The 18,939-nt window shown below is 49.8% G+C and overlaps 1 protein-coding gene across 1 annotated transcript in view; it reads left to right on the top strand.

Annotated features, from left to right (window-relative positions):
- Positions 1–17,400, top strand: part of RPIA (ribose 5-phosphate isomerase A) — a 17,970-nt gene extending 570 nt beyond the window's left edge. Inside the window, 9 exon segments of the mRNA XM_031063055.1 lie at positions 4,392–4,553; positions 4,556–4,637; positions 6,657–6,712; positions 10,484–10,543; positions 11,379–11,443; positions 11,769–11,837; positions 12,345–12,486; positions 12,971–13,070; positions 16,225–17,400. Coding sequence (XP_030918915.1) covers positions 4,392–4,553; positions 4,556–4,637; positions 6,657–6,712; positions 10,484–10,543; positions 11,379–11,443; positions 11,769–11,837; positions 12,345–12,486; positions 12,971–13,070; positions 16,225–16,322 — 834 coding nt within the window. The 3' untranslated portion in view covers positions 16,323–17,400.
- Positions 17,401–18,939: the final 1,539 nt, after the last annotated feature.

Genomic DNA, 18,939 nt, shown 5'->3' with positions numbered 1-18,939 from the left:
CAGGGACAGGCTGTGGGATGCCGGGACCCCTCGGTACACGAAGTGGCAGTGAATGCACCGAGCTTCCCAGGGCATGGACAGGCTGCGGGATGCACGCGGGATCCCCCAGCACACAGAATGGCTCTGGGGTGCCGGCACTCCCCAAAGCACGAAGCGGCCACTGGGAGTGCAGAGTCCCTCAGTGCACGGACAGAGCTTGGGACGTATGGAGCGACTGTGGGGTGCAGGGACGCCCCAAAGCACAGAGCAGCCACGGACTCTCCCAGAGCACGGATGGCCCTGGGTTCATGGAGCAGCTCCGGGTGCAGGGACAGGTTTTAGGGTCCTGGGACCCCGCAATGCACAGAGGGGCTGTGGACTACACAGAATCTCTGGTGCATGGATGGACCGTGGGGTGCACAGAGCAGCTCTGGGGTGCCGAGACCACACAAAACACAGAGCAGCCACAAAACGTAGGGGTGCACGGAGCCTTCCAGTGCACGGCCAGACCCAGGGCTGTGTGAGGCAGCTCCAGGTGCAGGGACAGGCTGTGCAGTGCCGGGACTCCCCAGTGTACGGAATGGCCATAGAACTTCCCAGGGCATGGATGAGCTTCAGGTGGCACGGACCCTGGGGTGTATGGATGAGTCCTGCTGAGCCTCTTTCTCCTTTGCTTTGGACTTCACTCCCTTTAGCTGAAATGAAGGGAGAAAACAGCTTTTCCTTCCCCAGTGTGTGCCTCTCCAGCAGCAGCTTCATGCCTGATCCAGCTCAGCACTGTCTATGCTAAATTTGGGGTAATATCTTGCACCTCCAAACTTTCGCTGTGCACCCTCCTGCGAGCTGGGCTGTGGTGGGAGTTCAGGCTAATGCCAGGTACTGCTCCTTTCTCCAAATCCAGGATGCACTGCTGCTACACCCCATTTCTGAGCACCCAGGCAAGGAGCAACAGTCCCTGACCAGAGGATTCTGTCTTGTCCTCTGCAGGGAGGGCAGTGCAGCCAGGGGCTTGAGTCAGTCCCATGAATGTCAGATAGGGCTGGAGCTGCCTGAGGTTTGGCACAGCCTGGTTGGGAAGCTCAACGATCAACGGTTCCAGTCACGCAGGGCTTTATCAGTTCTGTGCCAGCCCTTTCGCAATAGCAGTGCTGAAATCGGGGTGAGGAGTTCCTGCTAAGAATGTAGATATTAGCAGTTAGGAGAGAAAAAAAAATCCCTTTTCCTTCCTGCTCCCCCCTCACTGGGGTAGTGTTTTGAGGTTCAGTTGCTGATGGCTTCCCGTGTCCCACGAAGGTTCTGCTGCTTCTGCAGCCCTGTTCCTCTGAGCAGTCTGTACCTGCCTGAGAGCAGGCATGTGTGTGAGACCCAGCCCCTGCCAGGCCAACACCATCAAAAGTGATCAGTCTGTGAGATGGGGGAGCCTGGGGGCTCTGGCAGTTTCATAAAAATCCCCTTTCTTACCCAAGGCAAGCCCAAAATTGTGCATTGAGGGGTCATGGGAGGAAGGGCTCATCTCACAAGGCATGGAGCCAAGACACCGCTGTTGCTGTGAGGTATCATAAATGGGGGCTCCTTTGATTTGGAGTAAAACCAGTACTTTTGGACTTTAGTAGTGAAATCACTGGCCTTGTGCTGTTTTATGGCCAGGCAAATTTAGGATAATGTTTCTGGCTGTGTCCCAGCTAATTAAAGTTCAATGTTCGGCTTGTGATGCCAGTTAAGTAAATGAGGCAGTGTCTGGGGTAACACCCCAATGCTTGTGCAAGCTGGCTTCAGGAAATAATGGAGAAGGAGCTCAGAGTCACTGCCCAGGAGCTGGATGGTCTCAGCTGTCAGTTTGCACTGGCAGGGGGCAGCTGCTGTTTGTAATGGATACGTTTGTGTTTGCTTGTTAGAGCTCTCAGGGGGGGCAATGCTGCCTCTGAAAGCAAAGCTGAGACTTCCCTTGCACAGCAGGGATGTGTGGGAGACACCAGGGTTTGGTTCTGCTGGACAAATCTCTGTTGCTTAACTGTGCCATAAATCTGTGGCACTGGGGATGTGGGACTGGTACTGGATGAGGCTCCTCACTTGGCATCCACCTTCACACCCATCCCTGCCTTGCCAGGACAGCAGCTCCTTGTGTGCCACATGTAAACCTGGGTGTGGGAGGGGGGATTAGGACAGGATAACTTTTCTGGTTGTATTTTCTTTTCTTTTTATTTTTTTTTATTAAAGCTAGATCAGTGTGTTTACCCATAGCCCTTGTCCCTGGGCAGCTGCAGGAGCAGAGTTCCCCAGCTCTGGAGTGGACACTGAGCTGAGCAGCCTCAGAGGCTGTGGGGCTCTGACAGCCTGGGGGAGTGGGGCTGGCACAGGGCTGGGGCTTTAGAGCTGTAAGCTGCTTGGGGAGAGCTGGCTTTGAGTTTATGCAACACCTCTGAGGGCAGGCCCTGTGAGCACCTCTGTTAGAAATGAAAATACAGCTCCTGCCCTGTGTCCTACTGCCCCAGAGAGGACTGAGCAAACTTTGGGATTTGCCCTGTATTTATCTACTGCTTTTAGATGGAGCTCTTTGTTCTCTGACCTTGGAAACTTAGGTGGGACTGGCCAGTGCCTGTGTGCTGCTGGTACTGCTCCATGTGTGTTGCCTTGCTGGCTTCTGTGGTGCTGGACAGTGTCTTTAGGCCCTTGGGTTGGCTGGGAAAATGCTGTGGTCACTGCCCACTTCACCCAAAAGGGTCCTCAGCTGTGCTGTGGCTCAGTGCCTGGGTTTTGTTTGGTGGGCTTATGGTAAACAACTTGAAATGTAATTTTTTTTGCATGAGTTGCTGCTCCTCAGTGCTCTGCTTCTCACCAATGTTTGCCCTGCCCCTGTTTTTAAAATGTTTTGTGGTTGGTTTTGCCCCTGGTCTGGCTGGGGTTGGAGCTGAGGAGGGAGAGGTGGGAGTCACGGTAAGGCAGGGGCTGTGACAGCACCAGTTTAGACTGATCAAAAGTGCTACTTCACCTCTAATCACTGATAAATGCATGGGCTGGGACCCTTGTGAGCTCTTCCTGCTTCATTACAGTGGAGTTGCCCATGCTGAAGCTTTCCCCATCCCTTTAGGGTACCCAGCTGCTCCAAGAAGCTGTCCCACCCTACAGAAATGAGGGCAAAGAGAAGAAACTGCCTCTCCCCGGGTCAGAACAAGTCTTTTGGGAACACTGGTACTGCCCATGTCCTGCCACCTCTGCTCAGCTTTGCTTGCCCCTTCCTTGGCTGGCCTTGCTTGGCTCTGCCTGCTGGGTGGGTGACACGAGGAGCTCTTGGTGTCTGCTGGCCACGCTGCAGGTGTGCAGCAGGGACCTGTTGCTGTGCCCAGCTGCTGCAGAGTCACAGTGGTTAGTGAGGGCTGGGATGGAAGCTGAGCCTCTGGTTTTGGAGAACTTTGGTTTTTGTGAGCTTTTAAATTGCAGAAGCAAGAGAAATGACTAATCCTAGGGGAGTGTGACCTGTCTTGAACTCCACCTTTCCAGGTAAACTTGAGTGACAGCAAGATTTTAGCTGGTTGAAGTGCTGCAGGTGTGGCTTTTTCCACAGCTGCTGAACTCTGGATTTGCTTCACAGAGGAAAGAGCTCCAGATCTGTCTAATGTCCAAGAGATAATGCACAACAGCTCTGTGCCTGCATCTCTGGTTGTCTTCATATGTTCCTCATCTGAAGTCTCTGTGGTGATACTGGGCCTCTTTAAGTCAATTTAAGCTTTGGATCCCATCCAAAGAAAATGAAGTACGCTGAAAATGGGAAGTACAGAAGGCTGCAAGTCACTTACAGGGGATGGGAAACTGAGTTGATGATAAACAGAGACTGACGTGGCAGAGAACGTGTCTTGCAGAAGTAACACAAGTGCACCCATCCACCCTCAGCCTGCATCACCTTTTAGGAGTGTATCTGTGTTACAGGTGACAGGCCGTGATCCTTCTTAAATCAGGCAATACACAGAGAAAGACCAGGATGGAGCTGTGGTTAAAATTTCATCCTCTTCAGCACATGCTGCCAGGCTCACCCACATTCCAAGTTTTGCTGGACTCTCCTATAGGCAGCTTTACACTCTGTTTTGGAAAGTATTCTCTATTATTCACAGGAACAGCTGCTGTGCTCTCTGCTTTGGCTGCTGGTGCATCTGTGCTGTTTACTAATGATATGGTTGGCAGCAAATGCAGCCTTTTACTGTGTGGCTTCCTTGGGAGATTTTATCTTGAGGTTGTTTCCCCTTCTTCCTCTGTGGTATTGTCTGAAATTCACAGCTTTCCGGCAGGAGAGCTTTCATGGAATGCCAGCAACCACCAGTGAGTGTGCATTGAACACCCTGAGATCGGACTGTGCTGGTAATTAGCAAGCACATGTCCTTTAATGAGAGGCAGAGTTGATTAAAATCCCTTGGCCACAGACCACGGCCGTGCCCTCGCTGGCACAGCGTGTTCCCTCCCTTGCCTGCAGAGTGCTGAGATGCTGTGTCCACGTGCATCCCTGGACAAGGCTCCTCTTGCATGTGTTCATGATGCCAGTTTTACTGGGAAAGTGGAGTCTGGAGCCTCCAGTGACAGCATTCCTCTGTCTCTCTTTGATTTGCAGAACAATCAAGTTCTTGGGATCGGAAGCGGATCTACGATTGTACACGCGGTGCAGCGATTAGGTAGGATGCTCCCCTTCCTGTCCCTCCCACCACAAAAAGTCTCCTTTCCATCTGCCCCAACTACTTCAAAAACACCCTAAAATCACCTGTGTGCTGACTTAGAGCTGATGCCTTGGGTCTGTTCACTGGCTGCTGTGTCCTGCTTGAAGCTGAAGGTTAAAACTGGGCCTTGGGCTCCATATTTATTGCCTGAGAGACCTGAGGAGGTAATGATTTGCCACCTGTTCTGACAGCCAGGAAAAGCTCTCCACTGGCACCCACCACAAACTGGAGCTGAACTCGTTGGTCTGGTTCCAGCTTTGCCAGCTCTGCCCAGTGCTGACTTGCTGTGTGGCTCGGGGCCATGCAGCTGCTCTGCTTCCTTTAACCCGTTTGCCTGTGGCTCATTTTGCTCCCCACATCCACGGGATTCACATTGAGGGCCCTGCTGAGGTGTAATGAAAATGAGGAATGTGAAATTCTGCTGCATTTTATTAATGTACCCTGCAGCCAGGTTTACCTGCTTGCTCCAGGTGCAGGGCTTTGCTCAGGGAGTGATTCAGAAAATTTCAGCAAAATATTCAAGTGAGGCAAATGCAGAGTGAGTGTGAGGGTAATTACTGTCACAGCTCATTACAGAGGGTGCAGAGGTTTAAAGTTCCTTTGCAGGGCAGTCTCAGCCCTGCTTGTGGAGTTGCTGAACTTTGGATGTCCTTGGATGCAGAGCAGAGCAGCTGTGGGGGCCATGGTGGGTTGGGAGTGCAGGATCAGCCCTGTTGTTCTTGGGCATCTTGCTTGGGTACAGAGGGGGAACCACAGACTCATTAAGGGTGGAAAACACCTCCAAGATCCTCCAATCCCACACAGCACCACTGTGTTCAGCACCAAGCCATACTCCCAAGTGTTACATCCACACTTCCAGGTGTGAAGATTGCCCCACTTCTCTGGGCAGCACAGTTCAGTGTGTCCCACCTGGGTGGCTCTGCCTGTCTGAGGAGTGCCCTGGTGACCTCCAGCTCCCTTGGGCAGAGCTGTCCTGCAGCCCAGAGCAGGCTGAGTTCTGAGCACAGCCCAGCCCTTCACTGTGCAGGGGCACAGCAGGGCTGGGGCTGCCCCTTGTCACCCATTTCCCCACTCTGTGTGTGATGCACTTCATTGTCTGGGAGCTGCTGTTCAGCTTTCTGGGCTTGGCTCAGTACTGCAACCACTCCCCCTCTGAGCACAGAATCAGTCTCTAAATAAATGGCTATTGTATTTGAAGAGGAGTGGCTGTTCCAGGCTGCAAATTTCTGGCTTTTCATGTCTCCTGATTGCTTTAGAACTGGGATGTGGCTTGTAAGAACATCCAGCCTTATGTACTGCATGTTCAATCCTTCCAGCAGCAGCACTACCTTGGAGCATGTAGCTCATGTGCTTGCTCTGGTGCACGAGCTCTTGCTGGCTCTTGGGCTGTTGGCTTGGGTATTGTAATTACTAAAATAACATTTTATCCATAATGATATCTTAGTAATAGATTTTAGTCATTTGAGGTTAGCCTGGGGGAGGAAATATTTCCTTCCATTTAATGGAATACTGTACTTTATTAGTTCTTTCCCTGCTATATATTTAAATGTTCTATAATAAATTAATGTGATGTCCCCAGGGCAACAAGCCAGCAAAACTTTCAGACAGCTGCTGGAGCTCTGTGTTTACATGGAGAGCAGCAAAAACCTGTCTAATGGAGTGAGAGAGGGGATGGGGCCGATTTCCCAGGTGAGGATTTGCTGCTGGGGCTCTTCTGCTGCTGGAGACATAAAGGTTAATGGCTCCTGGTGGCTTGGGCTGGGCCAGAGTGGATGTTGAAACATTTGTGTTGAAACTGAGCCTCAGCCTATGGAGGGGGCACCTGTTTGCATTTTGAGCGTGACTGAGTTATTTGCAAGCCAAGCAAGTAATTGCAGTGAATCAGGGGGGCTGAAAACTGAGGTTTCTTAAAGAGAAAGTTGCTATGTTTTTGTCTTGTGCAATGAACTAATCAAGGCTTCTGCTTTTTGCCTGCAGCTGAGCGAGTTAAGGAGGAGAACCTGACCATTGTCTGCATCCCTACATCCTTTCAGGTGAGTGCTTTCCTCCTTTGCTTCCTGCCAGTCCAAACACTCCTGCAGGGCATCTCCCCCTGGGCTGTGGGAGGCCACCCTGCCTCTCCCTGGGTCACCGTGGTGTGAATGAACCAAAAGCACCAGTGAGAGCAGTTGTGGTGCAGCCTACAGAAGGACCTCACAAAGAAAGTGATGGTGCTGTGTTACCGTGACCTGAACTGGGGCTGGGAGGTGTATTTGGAGCCAGTGTGGTAAGGCTGGCTGTGTCAGGGTTGGTGTGTGGCTTCCTCTGGATCCCACTTGCAGGAAAATGCTGCTTAGTGGTGAACCAGACTCATAGTGCAAAGCTCACTGGAGACACTTTGTCTCCTTTGAGTCTGTATCAGCCCTGACAGCTGTAAGGAATAATAGAGAGCTCTTGTGTTTTCAGCAGGGACTTCAAATGCATCAGCTGGATTTGATAAGAAATTGCAGAAGAGAAATTGGCTTAACCTCTTGTTTGCTGTGCAGCCTTTGCAGGAATTTGTTCATACCAAGCTGGATGTTGAGAGAGCTGGAGGGAGAGCCTGGCTTGGTGGTGGAATACAGATCTGCTGGGGAAGCCTCTGAGCATCTCCCATGCCTTTGGCAACTGGCTTTGGTCTCTTTGCCTCTGCTCTCTGAGGTGGGAACCTCCTTTTGGGCAGGCAGAGGTGACACAGTGGGGACCACCCAAAGGGTCTTCAAGGCTGAGTGGCAATACCCCAGTCAAGGAATTGGGCATGTGTCCTTCTCATGGTCCTGGGGACTGTGCTTTTGTCACATTCTTGTCACTGTGAGGGCAGTCAGGCAGTGTGGCAGGCAGGGCAGAGCCTGTTCTGTGAGGTGTTCAGGGACTGGGTGGATACAGCCCTGAGCAACCTGGGAGCTGACCCTGCTTTGACCTGGATGGATAGAGACCAACCTGAATTATCGTAAAATCTTAGGAAAACTAACATCCTCCTACCCTGCAGTTCTTTAGGTGTGGGGATGACAGGGCTCTCTCTTCCCAGCTGTTGCAGGTAACTGGGGTATGGTGTAAGGTGCTGCAAAGGCCAGAAAGTGAAAAAAAATTAACCTATATTGGTACTTCTCTTGATTATATAGACTGTGGTGAGAGTCTGATCTATCACAAATGATTCCCACCCTGAAATGCCATGTCCCCTTTGAATTTAGGAGAAGTGCTCTAAGTTCAGTCTTTAGTTCTTAAAGAAAATATTGATGAAGCTCTTGTAGTGAGCATGGGCTGGAGCCTGTCCTGCCCTGAAATGTTGTCATAGTTGATTTAACACCACTGAGTTTCTTACTAGTAAAACAAAAAGTTGCTGTTAAAGGGAAGAGAGAGATTGTACACCTGCAGGAGCCAAAATTCCCAACATGGGGCTGCCTTGTATCTCTTGCAGTCCCTTAGACCTCAGCTGAGTGGAGCGTTCCCAGGTCAGCAAAACAGCATTTTATTTTCACTGTGTACAGGTGTAGATGGCTGCCTGAGATCACTGGCAAGGAAGAGTTGGTTTCAGTGGGCTTTTATACTCCTCCCTTCCCTGTTGTCAGGGCATTAATCCACCTCCACCAGTAAAGCTAGAGCAGGGTAAGTATCTGTCCCTGGCGCTTGCGTTGTCTCTTCTCACCGGGACGTGTGCCGGGGGCACGGAGTGGGACTGCTCCTGTCCAGTGCTGTGCAGTTACCACCACTCCTCCCTCAGTGATGGGAGCTCTGCTTCTGATTCCCACTGCTCCCCTTGCCTTGCAAGCCGAGCCTGGAGAGAGCCAAGCCACCTCGTTGCCACACTGCTGACTCAGCCTGTTCAGGGTCTGGCCTGCATGTGCAGCACAGTGTTTCTCAATGCTTTGAGTTTCCCAGATCCCTGAAATCTCCTTTTGTGGACACCATGTGATGAATGCCAACCCACTGATTTTTTATTCCTATAATTTTGTGAGTCCTTAGGGCCCCACAGCCCATGGGTGTTAAAACTGCATGCTATGAAATGCCATGATAAACTATTCAAATCTTATTGCCAGGAGTGCCACCTGCTAATTCTAATGTTTCTGGTATGCCAGTGCCTGTGACTGATGCACTTTGTTAGTGTTAGTGGGTAGAATTCAGGGGAATCAGCTGATCCAGGCTATTGCACTGGGGTTTCTTGGTCTAGCTGCAGCATGGTAGCAAGTTCGGACTGAGCACAGTCTGTGCAAGGAGGGAATCTCACTTGAATGATGATTTGTAACATGGAAAGTTCAACCAGTTAGAGATTCTGCAGATGACAGCAAACTGGGTGGGAGTGTTGATCTGCTGGAGGGCAGGAAGGCTCTGCAGGGGAGATCTGCTGGATGGATGGACGGACGGATGGATGGACGGAGGGATGGATGGACAGACGGATGGACCAAGGCTAAAGGTCTGAGCTTCAGCAAGGCCAGGTGCTGGGTCTGCACTTTGGCCACAACAACCTCCTGCAGAACTCCAGGCTGGGGGCAGAGTGGGTGGAAAGTGGCCCAGCAGGACAGGCCCTGGGGTGCTGGGAACATGAGCCATCGTGTGCCCAGGTGGCTGAGGAGGCCAGGGGCACCTGGCCTGTGTCAGCAATAGTGGCAGCAGGACCAGGGCAGGGATTGTCCCTCTCTGCTGGGCACTGGTGAGGCCGCACCTGGAATCCTGTGTTCAGTTTTGTGCCTCATGACAAGGAAGGCACTGAGGGGCTGGAGGGTGTCCAGAGAAGGGAGTGGAGCTGGGGAGGGCTCTGGAGCACAGGTGTGATGAGGAGCAGCTGAGGGGCTGGAGAAAAGGAATCTTCTCACTCTCCACAACCCCCTGACAGGAGGGGCAGCCACGTCAGGGTTGGTCTCTTCTCCCAAGTGACAAATAACAGGACAAGAGGAAATGGCCCTAGGTTGTGCCAGGAGAGGTTTTCATTGGATATTTGGGAAAGTTTCTTCACTGGGAAGGTGGTCAAGCACTGACCAGGCTGCCCAGGGCAGTGGTGGAGTCACCACCCCTGGAGGGATGTAAAAGCCATGTACATGTGTCACTTGGGGACGTGGTTTAGCAGTGGCCTGGGCAGTGCTGGGTTAAGGGCTGGACTTGGTGTTAGTAAATCTGTCTAAACAATTCTGTGATTGCCTGTTCAAACCGAGGGACTGAGCCAAGGGCAGCTCTGGGTGCCCTGTGTTGTGTTGCCACTAGAGGGAAACACATGGCCACTGCAGGAGACCTAGGTCAGAGCCACCAAGCAGCTGTTTCAGCAGCTTCCCACGCTTTTCCCACAAGCTGTGCATTTGTTATATTTTAGAAATATTTTCTCTGTTAGTTCCACATTGCTGTGGTGTAAATATTTAATTTTCTTGGTCCCATTTTTCAAGGAAGGAGGTAAGGAAGGGCTGGATGGGTGTGAGGGAGAATGATGTCCAAGCTGAAACAACACAGGATTTAAAAATTCCAAATCTGCTTTAGTGCTTAGATACAAGTGATTCCCACCAAGCTGATGAGGCCTCCTGCTATTTAGTATGGAGACACCCAAACCCAGGAGTTCTGTTGCACCAGCTGAGAATTTTAGTTCAAATCAGCAGCAGGACTTTTTTTGATTAAACTGCTTTGGTGTGGAAACATAATTTTCTTCTTGCTGTGTGTTCCTGTTGCAACCTCTCCACAAGCTCAGAGTGGAGCAGTGGAGATCTCCCAGGAGGCTCCATCCTTGCTGCAGCCAGGGAAGGACATCAAGAGTCTGTTTTCCTTTCCTGCCACTGATAAATGGTGTTTGTTCTCTTGGTGCACAGGCTCGTCAGCTGATCCTGCAGAATGGCTTAACACTGAGTGACTTGGACCGAAATCCAGAGGTAAGTGGCACCACAGAGGTGAGACCTCAGCTGACCTTCCTCTCACCTGGTCCTTCAGAAAGCATCCAGGCTCCTTAGTCCTCCCCTGAGGCTGAGTTTGGGCAGCCACGCTGCAGAACTTGAGTTGGGACAACAGGAAACAGCCTCAAGTTGTGCCACAGGAGGTTCAGATTGGATATTAAGAAAAGTTACTGCACTGAAAGGTTGGTCAAGCACTGGAACAGGCTGCCCAGGGCAGTGGTGGAATCAGAATCCCTGGAAATGTTCAAAAAACATGAAGTTTTGATGCTTAAAGACATGGTTTAGTGGGGACCTGGCAGGGTTTGTTGAATGGCTGGACTCAATGATCTTAAAGATCTTTTCTAACCTTAATGATTTGAACAAGTTTAGTTTATTTTTACCCCAAGTTTTGTCTTAGTTCTTTAGTTTGTCTTTAGATGGCAAGAAGGCTGCTGGGTTGTGTTGCCTCCAAATGCTTGGCATCTCTTCCAAGATGATGCTTGAGACAGGGATATTGCTGAACTGTCAAAGATTTTTCCTGGGAAAACCTTGCATGCTGGTTCTTAACAACACCAGAGGCTAAAGAGATGTGCCTTGCAGGCCAGCACTTGGTTTGGGTTTCTCCTCCTCTCACATGCCTGGGGTTGTTGGAGGGGCTTGGGTGGTCTCAGGGTGTCCTTGGCTGGCCCATCAGACACTTGTGTCTGGTCAGGCTGCACCAAGGTGGTGCCAGCTCTGGTGACATTTGTGACTGCTGCCAGCCTTGGAGCTGCAGCAGGAGCAGGGCCTGGATGAGGGGAGGGGTTCCCACAGCCATTTCCTCCTCTGCCCACAGCTTGATGTTGCCATCGATGGAGCAGATGAGGTGGACTCCGACCTCCTCCTTATCAAAGGTGGCGGGTGAGCCTTGCTGTCTGTCTGTCTGTCTGTCTGTCCCAGTGCTGGTGGGGGTCACTGAGCATCCCTGTGTGGCTGTGGGTGTCTCTAGGCTGGGCTGGAGGGGATCCTGTGCAGGGCTGTGTGTGTCCCAACAGTGGGAGATGGTTCCTGGCCAGGGACAAGGGGCACAGAGTGAGGGTGGGGATCAGGAGGATAAGGTGTGGGGCAACGGCAGCACCAAAACCAGCAAGAACATATTAGAGGGGACTGGATTTCAAGGCCATTGGGCACAGTGAGGAGCAGTCTGATGTTTTCTGGTTCTGTTTTTATTTTTTCCCCCTTGCAGTGGCTGCTTGACACAGGAGAAGATAGTTGCAGGATTTGCAAAGTGCTTCATTGTTATTGCTGATTACAGGTGAAGATATTACTGCTCATAATACCTTTCTCCTCCATGGGAGGTTTCAGATGGTGCTGTGCTAGGCCATTATAGTCATTCCAATGGTTACAGGAGAGCAGGAATGGGTGGAAATGAGCCTGGCTCTCAGTATTTCAGCAATTCAATTTATCTTTTTTTCTTAATTTTCAACTCAGCAGGCCTGCTTGGGAGTCAGCAGAGCTTGTGGGGAAGTGGCAGTTCTGCTCTCTGAGCTCAGTGATTGTCAGCATGGGATAAATTTTCCAGCCATGGGGCTGTGGAAAAAACAACTCCTGTTCTGCTTGTCCAAAGCATGTCAAAACAGGGCTTTTGAGTGGGTAGAGCATTGTGCATTAGACTGGCTCTGGCTGCACCAGGGCACACATGGACTGACCCTGTGTGCTCCTAAGCCTTGTGCCTGAGGGGTTTGCCAAGGGCCTGGGGTGATGTTAATGGTGTCAGCAGTGTAATGTCCAGCACTAATCCCACCTCAAACTCTGCTCTCAGGAAAAAATCTGACAGCCTTGGGGAGCAGTGGAAGAAGGGAGTTCCTATCGAGGTCATCCCCATGGCTTATGTCCCTGTCACCAAAGCCCTGACCAAAAAATTTGGCGGTGTCGTGGAGCTGCGGATGGCTGTTAACAAAGCAGTGAGTGTCCCTGTCAGCCCTGCTTCCCTGGGAACCCACCTGAACATGGGCAAAGGGAGGACGAGAGGTCTGGCCCTTCATCTGGTGACATCTGGGCTTTCAGTCCCACAAGTGACATCTTGTGTAATTCCTCCTTATTGTACTTTCGTTACTGGGTTGTGTATTTATGTGTTCAGGCTGCTCATTGAAAGCCTCTCTGGCTGTGACTCCTAAAGAAGCATCCTGGAGCAGGGAGCAGAGGGATTTCCAGCCTGAGTCTGGGGGTGTTGGGGGGCTGCAGGGCAGTCTGAGCTGCCAGAGAGGGTCTCAGGTTGGGGGTGATGGTTTCACTGACAGGTTTATTGTGAGGACAGCCCCAGTTTATGTGAATGATGACTCTAAACCACTGTAGTGGGGACAGCTGGTCCCAGTGAGGGCTGTGACAGTCCCTGGCTGGGATCATGAGACACAGGGCTCATGCCATGACAACTGGGTTTGCTTCCAGGGCCCTGTGGTGACAGACAATGGGAACTTCATCCTGGACTGGAAGTTTGACAAGGTTCACGAGTGGCGTGAAGTGAACTCTGCTATCAAAATGATACCAGGTGATGTCTGATTTTTTAAAAACCACAAAAGCTGACTAAAGCTTGGTGTGTGATATGTAACTTGGAATGTGGCAGCTCTCTCCTGGATATGAGGGAATGTGTGTGTATATATTTGCTGCCCTCCTGCAGGTCCCTGCATTTGTTTCTACTCAAGAGGGCAGTCAGCTCAATTGGTACAATTGTGCCTATGGCGCTTTTCCCACATGGTGCTGAAAACCTGGGGTGATGCTGGTTGATGTTGACACTGTTTCCCATTAGGCACAACAGTACTGTCCTCTTTCTTACTCTCCTTGTGCCCATTTAGAGAGGGACTTCAGTGGAAACACCAGTGCACTCTGGAGGGAGGGTTTGCACTGTGCTGTGGTATTTTCCAGGAGCTGCTTACAGCTCTGCATCCCATTCCCGTTGGGAAGCCCTCTCTGCTGGCCTTGCTGTGAGGATGAAGTGTACTCAGGCTCTTGCTGGGCTCAAGCAGCAGTGGCTGAGTGCTCTGTTTGCAAACAAAACAGCCTCTTTGCAAGGACCCCTGCCTTGCATGAGACCTGCTGCCCAGGCAAGAGCTGCCTCTGGACCATCTGGGTCTGCCCAGGGGCACTGGCACTCCTTGAACTTCAGGGAAGCAGCATCTGGATGTCTTTCTGGTTACCTTGGCAAAGCCTGTCCCTCAAGTCCTGCCTTCACACAGCTGCCTTCACAGAACATGCAGGAACAGGTTGGGATCTTGTTGCACAAACTGAGTTGCCAACATCCCCACAAAGCAGCTGTGTATTGTCCTGGCTCCACAACTGAAACCCCAGGCCAGGCAGAGGCTCTGGTCAGTGGTTTTGCTTCCCTCGGTAGGGCTATCACAGAATCACAGAATTGTTGGGGTTGGAAGGGATCTCTGGTGATCTGGGCTGCCCCTGGTGCAGTGCTCCATATCCTAACCCAGTTGCTGCCCATGGCTGTACAAATCTCTTCATCATTAGAGCTGTGTCTGTGCAAGAGGCAGGCAGTGCCTGCTTGCTCTGGCACAGCAGGAGCTTCTTCCCTGCATTTCTTGTTGTTTGAGAAAGGAATAGTAAATAATGGCACCTGTTTCCTGCTCAGAAATGAACCTGCTCAGGGAAGAAGAGCTTATTCCCTACCCAGAAGTGGATGAGCCTGAATGTGTGGCTGTTAAAGCCGAGATGCAGTGCTGGTAGAAGGGTTTTGGCTACCACCTTGTGCTTGTGGTAGCCCTTGTCTCTGTTTCTGTCCACCTTCCTGACCTCTGGCTGTGTCTCAGTGATCACTGTGAAGTTAGGAGCACTGTCACAATAGGACACAAAATTAATTACCATGCACAAGCTGGGTGTCCAAGGTAAAAAGAGGGCAGTTTATTTCCAAACTCCAGTATTTATAGACTTTCAAAAGCGACCATGGATTGGAGGATGAAATTGCCACCTCTCCAGCCACACTGGTCAAACCAACAGTCCATCAATTCTCTCCTCCTCCAGAAAGGAATGCAAAACAATCATTATTTACATTAAAAGTGTGTGAGAAACTCCATTACAGAAGTGTAAACATTAGAAGGCTTAGAAGAACTTAGAAGAGCAGGGGGACAGAGCACCCCATAATTAAATGCAATCAAAAGTACATTTACAAATGGGCTACAAATTGCAGAGGCAGCACCAGAGCTGCTGAGTTTTAACATTTGAACAGATGTTAGCCAGGTGATCTCTTACAGGGAAGTCTTTCAGGTGAGTTTAAAGGCAGAGGGAGTGATCCCCAGTGCTGTGGGCGTGTGCAGCTTCCTCTTGCTCCCATGGGCCATCAGACAGCAGAAAATGCTTTTCTCATGGCTGTGTTGGTACAACAGTGGTGGCTGGGGCAGCGTGAATGTCGAGGGAGCTTTGGGAGTTGTTCCTCAGTCTTTGGAGAGTTTTTGCTGGAAGTGGCTGCATGGAAAACACTTCCCAGAAGCTCCCAGTGTGGCCGATCCAGGTTGGACACTTCTCCAAACCTCTGATGGAGGCACTGGTGCTTTTCAAGGAGCAAAACCACAGAGGGCAGAGCAGAGGACACGAGTGTCACCACATTTCTCTTAACACAGAAAAGCAAGGCACAGTTGTTCCCAAGAATATTTCTGGGTTTCACATTCTCTGAACCTCAGAGAAAGAAAAAACAATTCTTATTTGCTGTGCCTGTGTTGTGCCAAAAGCAATTCTAATATGGAGATTGTTTACCCAGAGTGATGGTGTTTTGTTTCCTTGGCCTATCAGGGCCAAGTGTGTGTGTGTGTGTGTGTGTGTTGGGACTGTCGCGTGACAGTCACGAGAGTCAGAGCAGTTGGGTGCAGAGTCAAGTACTTGGCAGATTCAGTTTTAGATGAAATGTAATATAATGTAATATAGTATAGAATAATATAGTTTAATAAAGTTATTAATTAGCCTTCTGATAAGATGGAGTCAGATGCTGTGGTCTTAGTGAGGGTCCCCAGGACGAGGGAAGAGATGAGAACCTGACTCCATGTTCTCAGAAGGCTTATATTATATTATTATTATATTATATTATAGCACATCATACCACATCATACAATATGAGATATGATACGATACGATATTATACGATTGATGTGATATTGTGCTATACTAAAGCAAATAGAGAAAGGATACAGACAGAAGGCTTAACAAGAATGATAATGAAAACTCGTGACTGACTCCTCAGAGTCCAACACAGCTGGCTGTGATTGGCCATTAAGTTAAAACAATTCACATGGAACCAATCAAACATTCACCTGTTGGTAAACAATCTCCAGACCACATTCCAAAGCAATCAGATAATTATTGTTCTCATTCTTTTCTGAGGCTTCTCAGGAGAAAAATCCTAGGCAAAGAGGATTTTTCAGAAAATATGACAAGGTGCATTATTCTCTCCCCCTCGTTGGGGGTTCCCTTCAGATACTGTACAGAGTGCAGGGGGAGTGGCTGTGGCAGTGACTATACAGGATATAAGTACTGTACAGGTACAGAGTGCAGAGGTGGCTGTGGCAGTGACTGTACAGGATATAAATACTGTACAGACACAGAGTGCAGGGGTGGCTGTGGCAGTGACTGTACAGGATGTAAGTACTGTACAGGGCACAGAGTGAAGGGGTGGCTGTGGCAGTAACCAGTGATCTCTCATTCCCCAGGTGTGGTGGAGACGGGGCTGTTCATCGACATGGCCCAGCGGGTGTACTTTGGGATGGAGGACGGCTCGGTCAGCGTGAGGGAGAAGCCGCCCTGCTGACAGGGCCCTGCCAGGGGACCCAGCTGTCCCACCCGTGCCAACCCCACGTTTGCCTTAAGGAGTGGCGGCTGTTGCAGGAGACCCGCAGGAAAGCCGATCAGGATCCGCTGATGTGATACTGAATGTCTCTTTTTTTAAGAAAAACAAACAAACAAAAATAGATTCTATTTATATATATATATATTTTTACTTTACAGGAATGTTGTCTTTTTTAAATGAGTCATTTCAATGAATTGCTTTAACGTTTTTATTTTCTTTTCTAAGAAATACTTAACCAAAAACATTACTCCCTGGTTTTGTGTTTGGAGGTTTGGTTGGTTTTTTTTTTTTTCTTTTTTTCAAAGAGAACTTGAACCCTTCTGGTTGCTCATAGCACTTAATGATGGAGGTCAGAAATACAATCCTAATGCATCATGCCTAACTATCCTGGCTGGGAGGGTGATGTATGTAACAGGAGCATATCCAGTTGGGACCTGCTGATGCCTTATTTGGAACCTTTTTGGTTCAGTATTTTATGCCTTTTATTTTTCTATACCACTGTTTTTTAATAGTTCGGGATGTCTGGTTGTCCTCTGTGCACATGACAATTCTCTGAGCCTAGGGTGGTCTCTACATCCCCCTCTCTGGGAAACTTATGTGGGCTTTTGTGTGGAGGAGACATTCATCCTTTGAGCCAAACTCTGCTGTCATTTAATTCAGTACCTCTGATTAAAGTCTGTCCTGTAGCTGGAGACGTCTGGGACCTTTTAGACCAAGAGCAGAACTGGGTGATTGATGAAGCTTACAGGAGCATATTTTAGCAGCTTAGGGCAGCACGGAATAGTGTTCAGTGGCAAATGATCTGGTTTGCAATGAAGGTTAATTATCACCCCTCACAGCTGTTGATTTGTGGAAGGATAAACTAGAACGCACAGGAAAATGGAGTCTTCCTGCCTAAATTTTCCACATGTAGCAGGAGAGAGACACTTGTTCAGTATCTCATTTTTGGTGTGTAGGTGCTTTGCATGGTTCTGATGTTGAAATGCAAGCCCTCTCTCTTTGTGTTTTAGACACTAAAATAAAGAGCTCTTATACCAGACTTGGTGGTAATTTTGTTCTCAGAGTAACTTATTTTGTGGATAATGGGGTAGATCACAGTCAGACCAACTTCTGGTAACTTACCCCTTGCAAAAATCCCTCACCCTGGCCAAACCCACCCTTCTGCATTTGATTTCTTTTTACTTAAGGTAAATGAATTATTTAAAATGAAGCAAATTATTTGGTCAATGCCTGTTATCTGCAGTACTTTCCTCAACAGGCACTGTTTTCAATTTGCACATCTAAAACCTGTGCATCTAAATCCAGCTCTTGTACTGAGCAAACTGCCAGCAGCTTGCTGGAAACACTGGGATTTCTTTTCCCACCAGCCAGGTGCTGCAGAAGCCATTTGCAAAGCCCTAGCTCTGGTTAGGGGCTGTTTTCAGATGCTCTTGGGCTCCTAATGTAATCCTGGATAAACAGAGAGCAATCGAGCACAGCTTTGTGCCCAAGTGCCTTCTCACTCAGTGTGCTGCTGGAAATGAGATTAGCAGGAGTGAATGCTGCTGTTGACTCTCCTCTGCCTGAAATCAAACAGCTCCTTCTCAAAAAGCCAATAAACCCATTACTGCACCATTACTTTCTGGCCCTGGACCAGCTGTGATCTCATTCAGCTTTGTGCTTAGCAGGGGCTCCATAGCCTGGAGATGGGCAGGTCTGATTCTTGGGCTGCTCTGGGTGCTGGAGTAAATCCTGTGGGGGCTCTTGCAGCAGATTCCCCTGCTGGGGTGGGACTTGGGCTGTGGGTTATGGGCACTACACAGCTGGAATTAAAATGTCTGTGTGGAATTAAAACCGCTGGGGAAAATTCAGTGTCTGAATCCTTGTGCAAGCTCCCCCAGCTGACATTTGCAGAGTCAGTAGATGGAGTTTGACTTAAGGGGCTCTTGGGAATGGTCATGTCCTTTCCCTTGGAGGCTGCCAGGCTCCCTCATCTGTCATGACCACCCTCATCTTCACCTGCCAGCACATGCAGGTGTGGGTGCAGGGAGTCCATCCCCTCCTGGGGTGGCTTTGTGCCCTGGCTCTGCCCTGTCACCAGCACAGCCTGCTTACACTGATGCTCAGCTGTCTTGCCACAAGCCTGTTTGAAGAAAGTGAAGTGTACAGGCAGCAGAGCTGTTTCTAGTCCCTGGTCCTTGCTTTTCCAGGCTATCACCATTACTACATATGTTTTTGGAGAGGCAACAGTTCATAGATGAGCATGCTGTGGTGGATCTCCAGCTGAGGGCAGGCACTGCAGCTCCCTGTCACCTCCTTTGGTAGAGGCAGTGCAGCTGCTCCTGAGAGCTCCTGCACCTGAGTTTGCTGAGTTTGATTTTACCACCTTGGCTGGTTTCACTGTGGCATTTGCTCTGGGCTTTGGTTTTTCAAGGTGCTCCTCAAAAGAGCCTTCAGAAGCCTTTAGAAACTGGCTGCCACTTCTCTCCCACCCTGCTCCCTTGCACCCTGGGAAGAAAAGCAGGGATATATTTTTAGAAAAGGGCATTGGGACAAAAATTGCTATCAAAAGCAGATGGAAGGAGGTGTCCTTTTACAC

Source organism: Geospiza fortis, unplaced genomic scaffold (genome assembly GCF_000277835.1).
Source record: "Geospiza fortis unplaced genomic scaffold, GeoFor_1.0 scaffold125, whole genome shotgun sequence".
In the NCBI taxonomy this organism is placed as follows: Eukaryota; Metazoa; Chordata; class Aves; order Passeriformes; family Thraupidae; genus Geospiza; species Geospiza fortis.
This window is presented reverse-complemented; position numbering and strand designations above follow the sequence as displayed.